This window comes from Colobus angolensis, unplaced genomic scaffold (assembly GCF_000951035.1).
Source record: "Colobus angolensis palliatus isolate OR3802 unplaced genomic scaffold, Cang.pa_1.0 Scaffold181, whole genome shotgun sequence".
NCBI classification, from domain to species: Eukaryota; Metazoa; Chordata; class Mammalia; order Primates; family Cercopithecidae; genus Colobus; species Colobus angolensis.
The window spans coordinates 1,856,582-1,864,022 of NW_012114944.1; the positions used below are offsets into that span (position 1 = coordinate 1,856,582).

At 49.7% G+C, this 7,441-nt stretch overlaps 1 protein-coding gene across 1 annotated transcript in view; it reads right to left on the reverse strand.

Moving 5' to 3' along the window:
- Nucleotides 1-1,594: 1,594 nt before the first annotated feature.
- Nucleotides 1,595-7,441, reverse strand: part of FBXO10 (F-box protein 10) — an 85,541-nt gene continuing 79,694 nt past the window's right edge. Inside the window, exons 11-12 of the mRNA XM_011939444.1 lie at nt 6,554-6,735; nt 1,595-3,412 (exon numbers count right to left, since the gene is read on the reverse strand). Of these exons, the coding sequence (XP_011794834.1) occupies nt 3,238-3,412; nt 6,554-6,735 (357 nt within the window). The 3' untranslated portion in view covers nt 1,595-3,237. The remainder of the gene's footprint in view (nt 3,413-6,553; nt 6,736-7,441) is intronic.

A 7,441-nucleotide genomic window follows, 5' to 3' on the forward strand; every position in this document is an offset into this window, starting at 1 on the left:
CTTCCCACTTCTGCCTCCAAATGACCTGGAGGGAAACTGTGTCCCAGCTGTTCCCTTCCTTGCCACCTATGCCCCAGGTGATAGCCCTCCCCACACCTCTCCCCTACAAGCTCTTAACATCTGATAGGGAACTTGCCCTTGCCTACCAGGTCTCAGGAGCATCAGCACTCCCAGCCTCCAAAATGGGGACAATGACCTCACCAAGTCAATGTTTAATATATTATTGACAGAACTTAAGATTGGTGGCTCAGGGATGTAGCAAAGTACTCGTGTTCTGCTGGTTAGGCTAAGTTGCAGTGACAAATGACCCTCAAATGTCTGGTTTCAACAGAAGTTCATTTGAACATGTCAGCCAGCAGGCAGCTGGGGCCCTGCTCTGGGTCAGCTTCACCCCGGGACTCAGGCTGCCATGTCTGACACATGGCGGTCTAATGGCAGAGGGACACGCGATCGGGGCAAGTTCTGATGGCCCTTAAACTTCTGCCTGGAAGTGACCATTAACCACTTCTGCCCACATTCACTGGGCAAATCAGGTTACATGGCAACATGATAGAGCATGTTACTCTCCCTGAGGGGCAGCAAATATTAGTAACTACCAAAACAAGTGAATATTTTCACTTGAATAGTTTAATGTATATTTATAATAATATAAAAAGTCTTTTCAGTGTGTGAAAAAAAGACATGTTGTAGGATGGGATCCTGGAATGGAAAAAGGACATTAGGTAACAAACTAAAGAAATTTGAGGCCAGGCACAGTGGCTCATGCTTGTAATCCCAGCACTTTGGGGCATTAAGGCAGGCGGATCACTTGAGCCCAGGAATTTGAGACCGGGCTGGGCAACATGGCAAAACCCCATCTCTACAAAAAAATACAAAAATTAGCCAGGCGTGGTGGCGCATGCCTGTAGTCCCAGCTACTCAGGAGGCTGAGGTGGGAGGCTCACCTGAGTGAGCCTGGGGAGGTCAAGGCTGTGGTGAACCATGATTCATGACGCTGCACTCCAGCCTGGGCAACAGAGTGAGATCCCATTTCAAAAAGAAAAAAAGAAATCTGAATAAACTATGGACTTTAGTTAATCATGTAGCAGTACTAGTTTATGAATTTTTACAAATGTACGCTGATAGCATAAGTTAATAACATGGAAGCCTGGTGGTGGCAAGGGTAGTATGGGAACTCTGTTGTAATCATCGATCTGCTCAATTTTCCTGCATATTTAAAAGTTCTAAAAATTAAGTAGATTTAAAGGAAAAAGTACTAACTTCTCAAGTGACATATGGATATAGCAAAAATTCTAAGATGCTAAGCGAAGTTGGAGAAGTGTGCTCCCGGGTCTGAGGTCCCTAAGCTGATGGTCCAGTGATCCACGGGGACAGCCTGTTTCTGTTGGCTTCACAAAGCCCACTGGGCAAGCAGGCAGGAGTGGAATTACAGCCCGATCAAGCCCTCCAGCTCTCTATCAGGAGCTGTCACAGGAACGTGCGGACCCAACAAGATAGCCCCAGGCCTCTCCTGTCTCCGCCAGAGGAAACAGTGCTGGACCTGGCCGTCTGGGAGCCCCAGGGTACACCCAGACCAAGGAAAGGCTTCCCAAAGTGCCTCTTTTAAAATATAGAACTTTATTTTGGTTACTGAGGTTTTTGTTACTGTTGGTTCACAGAAAAGTCATTTCTTAGAAAATAGTAAAGGCAGCATTTTGTACAGCGACTCACATTGGGGCCACCAAACAAGTGCAAAGGAAGCGCCAGGGATTGAAGAGGCCAGCACTCTTGTGCCCAATGTTCTCAGGGAGAACCCAGTGCTCCTGGCTCCCTCTCCCCTCTCCCATCCCACCCAACAGAGCAGCACCTAGGGCCAACAGAACCAGCCCTGCAGCCAAGTGCACGACAGTGACCCCAGCAGGCTGGTGAGGGCCCCACAGGAAAGGCCGAGTGGGAGGGGATTGTTCAGGCTGAGCTGGCCCTGCATCCAGCCCCCTTCCTCAAGCAGTGGGGTCTGAGCTCGCCTGGCTTCGGGACTTGGACATATTCACAGTACGGTTCAGTAAAGTCCTCTGGGAGCTGGCCTTCCTCTCCTCACTCAGGCCACTAATCCCACCCCAGCCCCAGGCTGAGATCTGGGGACACGCAGTCAGATGTGGCCCTACCTAAGGGAGCACACAGGTGAGTGGGGGGTCAGGCTGTGGACCCAGATAGCTCTAGGACAAGGCAGAAAGTGCTCAGTACCCTGAGAGGGAGCAGAGAAAGGCTACTGAGGTCCAGAGGGGGAAAGGGCGAGGAGAGCTATGTGGAGTGGCAGTGTCTTGGCTAAACCTTGAGGAAAGGAGGACACGGAGATGGGGGAGAAGGGCACGCCAGGAGGAGGAAAAAGCATGAGGCAAGGCACAGAGTCGGGAGGCTCGGGAGGGTCAGTAAAGGCCGGCGCTCATCCATGAGAACACAGATGCAAACGAGAGGCCCAGGTTCCCCCATCTGGACAGCCTGGTGCCAAGGAGGGTGGCTGGTGTGGGCGTGCTGACGTGGGGTTTGAATCCTCCTGCATTTGGGAGCCTTTGGGGATGGAGTAGAGCCTTGTGCATCCCTGCCCACCGAGCCGAGCACCTGCCTGCATGCTGGAGCCCCACCTGTTTCAGCGTGTCCCGCTCTCATCCCTGTGCAGCCTTTCCGTGGGGCCTCCTGTTGCTCCCAGGTCCTTCCTCCCTCCCAGGTCCATGTCCAAGTCCTCAGGTCAACCAAACTCAACTCCTCCAGCCTCCAGAGACAGCTGGGAGGGTGTGGTAGGGTCCTTGGAGAGACTGAGAGGGAGACAGGTCTAGCTAGCAAAGGGGAAAATTCTGGGGCAGTTGTCTCTCTCCACCTCACTAGAATCACTTCCCACCATCAGAAGTAAATCTGCTCTTTCCTGAGAAGAGTCTGGGTTTGGTGTGTGTAAAACATGGTTCCTTAGAACTCAAAGAAAATCCTGACCAAAAGCTTCAGCAGTTGAGCTTCCCCAGCTCTTCACAATCTTTACAGACGTTGAGTGACTGGAAACCCACCAACTTCTATCCCTTCTTGAAAACCATTTCCCACTTCCTTGTTACGGGCTGTGGAGCTCAAGTGTTCTGGAGGTACTGTGTTTTGAAGGCCTGGGACCCATTTGTTCGGGGGGAGGGAGGGCCAGAGTCTTCTCAGGCACTATTTCCACCTTAGCTCCTCTGAGCACCCATCCAGGCTTGGCCCTGAAGCAGGTCTGGGTCCTCACAGGATGGTGCAGAAGACACTGCGGTTGCTGTGGTAACCACCTTCCACCCGGGCTGTGATCCTCGTTGCCATGGCCGTCACCTTCTGCCCATTGTGGGCTGCCGAGGGGCGTCTGAGAGAGGTTTCGAGATGGGGCCGTGCTGGCGGGTTCACCAGGCGCCACGTATCAGACCTGGAGGTGCAAAACGAAAATCAGTGAACTTCTGAGGGGTCTGCAGTGCTGTCTGAATGCCCTGCACAATCTTAACTTTGGTTCCAGATTGGTGGATCCAGGTGTTTAAATCTGGGTGTAGGTTTTATCTTCTAGTTTAGTGTTAGCCCAAAGAGGTGGGAGGATGAGAAACTAAGGGGCAAAAGCCCTGCATTCCACGTCCAGCTCTGCCTTCAACTCCGCATGTAGCCTTGGACAAGGTCCCCCTACAGGCCTAAATTTTCCCACTTTATTTTGAGACACGGTCTCACTCTGTTGCCCAGGCCGGGGTGCTGTGGCACAATCATGGCTGACTTTAGCCTCAACCTCCTGGGCACAAGTGATCCTCCCACCTCAGCCTCCCAAAGTGCTGGGATTATAGGCTTGAGCCACTGCACCCAGCCGATTTCCCCACTTTAAATAAGAATCTGGATAAGATCATAGGGTGGGTGTTGTGAGATAGGGTCTCATTATGTTGCCCAAGCTGGTCTTAAACTCCTGGGCTCAAGTGATCCTCCTGCCTCAGCCTCCCAAGTAACTGGGATTACACGTGTGTGCAATGGTGCCCAACTTTTCCTCTTCCATTTCTTTTCAGCTGTATGACCACAAATGTTTATAGAAGCTTTATTCATAATCACCAAAAACTGGAAACTACCTAAATACCCTTCAGCTGATAAGTGAATAAACTGTGCAGTACACCCATACAGGGGAAGACTACTCAGCAATCGAAAGGAATGAATGCCTTACATGCAACACCATGAATGAATCTCCAGCATGTTAGGCTAAGTGAAAGAAGTCAGACTCAAAAGACTACATACTGCAGGATTTCTGGGTTTTATTTTTATTTTTTTTTCTGTCACCTAGGCTGGAGTGTAGTGGTGCAATCTGGGCTCATTGCAACCTCTTCCTCCCAGGTTCAGGTGATCCTCCTGGCTCAGCCTCCCAAGTAGCTGGGACTACCGTTGCGTGCCATCACGCCCAGCTAATTTTTGTGTTTTTAGTAGAGACGGGGTTTCACCATGTTGGCCAGGCTGGTCTCGAAATACCGACCTCAGGTGATCCACCCGCCTTGGCCTCCCAAAGTGCTGGAATTACAGGCATGAGCCACTGTACCCGGCCACGATTTCTTTTATATGACATCTGGGAAAATGCAAATCTATGGGGGATAGAATTTAGTGGGCTTCCAGTCACCCAAACTCTTGTAGAGAGTATGGAGGGCTGGGAAAAATAAAATGATAGTGAAGCTGTGGTCACAGTTTTCTAATGCTTGAGTTACAAGGAACCAAGTTTACACGCTAAATCTCCATTTGCTTAAGGCAACACATTGTCTTATATGTATTTTTATGATAATGATGTTACAGTGAAAGGATTGGAAAGTTGTGGACGGAAACAGAGGTTGGTTACTAGCATGTGAGTAAAAAGGCCTAAGCATGTTGGGAGGACTATGTATATTTGAGTTTGGCAGCAGGGGAGCAGTACTGAAAAGGAGATGAAATGAGAGGCTGGAAGAAACAATTAGGACCTCAGGGTACACAGTGCACAATACCAGAGCTGCCTCTGGCAAAGTTCGAGCTGTACTCTGTATCCTGGGGTCTCCAAAGGGGAGGAGGAGGTGGATCCCAAGGAGTCCACAATATAATCTGCTGGGATGTGTGAAGAAAATACTAGAATTTTGATGTTTTTAAACTTTATACTCTAACATTTTCTATTTTGGAGATAGTTTATAACGTAAATAATATACTGCTAGAATAAACACATAGAAGTTATAAATAGGTATACCAGTGAGGCACGGTGGCTCACACCTGTAATCTCAGCACTTTGGGAGGCCAAGGCGGGTGGATTACCTGATGTCAGGAGTTGGAGACCAGCTTGACCAACATGGCGAAACCCCGTCTCTACTAAAAACACAAAAATCAGCCAGGAGTGATGGTGGGCACCTGTAATCCCAGCTGCTCAGGAGGCTGAGGCAGGAGGATTGCTTGAACTTGGGAGGAAGAGGTTGCAGTCAGCCAAGATTGCACCACTGCACTACAGCCTGGGCAACACAGCGAGACTTGGTCTCTAAATAAACAAATAAATAAATAGGTATACCTACATCAGGGGGTTTCTTCAAAGAATATTTTTTCCTGAGAGTATGTATAATACAAAAAGTATGGAGATCATTACTAAAGAACATGAAGATCCATGAGAGGTTTTTAACCATGGATGTGATGTGACCAGAGCTCTCACTTAGAAAGATTAAACTGGCAGGATACATGGGACAACCTCCAGAGTGGAGCAGGGGCTAGCCACAGGCAGGGAGACTGGCAGGAGGCTGCTGCAGGGGGATAGGTGACATTGGCGGTGCAGGAGTGATACCGACTACAGCAAATATCAGTGTGATTTTACACCCAGAATGGGAAAGCAAAAGCACGGCCCAGTCAGAACACAGCCCGTGCAGAGGCAGCTGGAACAACTGTGCACTGCAGTAGTATAGGCGGTACAGGTTAGGGTGAGCACTGCTGAGATCTGAAGTAGGGTGGCAGCAGTTGGGAAGAGGAGGTGCCAGAAAAGGGAACATTTTAGAAGCAGAATCAACAAGACCTGGTGAGTGACTGGGCCATCTTTGGATTAGGGAGAAAAAGGGAGCAGAAGTTTTGTCGTGAGAACACTGAGTGGATGGTGATGTTGCTGAAATGGGGAACATGAAAGGACAGAGAGGTCTGGGGAAGATGTGGGTGGCAGCAATTGTGATACACTGAGGCAGAGCGACTAAAGGACAGCAGCAGCAGCAACTAACATTTTTACCCCTCAGAGATTCAGCCAGGTCGCGTGATCTTATTAAATGGATTTTACTAAGGTTCAGAGATGTGAAATAAGTTGCCCAAGGTCACACAGCCAGTAACCTGCAGAGCTGAGATTTGAAACCACGTACCCCTGACTCTTAAAAAGCTTGTTCCCTCCCGGGGAATCCTCGGCCCCGGCCTGACACAGAGCCAGGCACAGGCCTTTTTCTGACTGGAGTCGACAGCTGGCAGTGTTGCAGGGAGCCCGGGCAACCATAATCCCTGGGTGTGGGCCTGGCTTCTTCCGGGAGCTTACTGTGGCTCTAGAGGACTGGTTCAGGCAACCCCAGGCACTCACTTTTTCTTGAAGACCAGGAACTTGTTGTTTTGCATGACACATTCTCGGTTGTTTGAGATCTGCTGAAAGATGGTCTTATTTGTTTTGCCCTGGAAGATGATGTTTTCCTGCACCAGGGCCTTGGCACGGCCCCGCACTGCAATGCCATAGGCCCGGAATGAGTGGATCCGGTTCTTTATTACCTGGGAGAGTCAGCCAAAGATTGTCACACCTCAGGGACTCATAGACTGAGCAGGCAAGTGAATTATCAGTTCTAAAACCGAGGGGCAGGAACATGCTAGGCAGGTCAATGAAGAGCCTATGAGCTCAAAGAAAGGCACCAAGAACAGTCTAGGGGAGCCAGGGAAGGCTTCCTGGAAGAGGTGATAGGTAAGTTGTAGGCATTTATGAGATGCAGAACAGGGAGAGCTGTTGCAGAAGGAGAAACAATATGCAAAGGCCTGGCAGAGAGAGGAGGTAGCGTCAGAAGTCAGGGCCACTGACAACCCAGCTGAGACAAAAGTGTGTCCCTCTCTCCCTTCCTCTGCTCCCGCGGTGCTCAGAGGCAAAGCCCCAGAATTCTTTACTCCTTGCCTAAAGTCACTAACCTATGAAGCTGCAGAACTGTAAAAAGGCTTTAGGCGACCCAGCAATCCCACTGCTGGATGTCTACCTAAAGGAAAAAAAAAGTCATTATATGAAAAAGTCATATGCATACGCATGTTGATAGCAGGACAATTTACAATTGCAAAAATATGCATTCAACCTAACTGCCCATCAGCCAAAGAGTGGATAAAGAAATGTGGTACAGGCTGGGTACAGCAGCTCATGCCTGTAATCCCAGCACTTTGGGAGGCCGAGGCAGGTGGATCACCTGAGGTCAGGAGTTTGAGACCAGCCTGACCAACG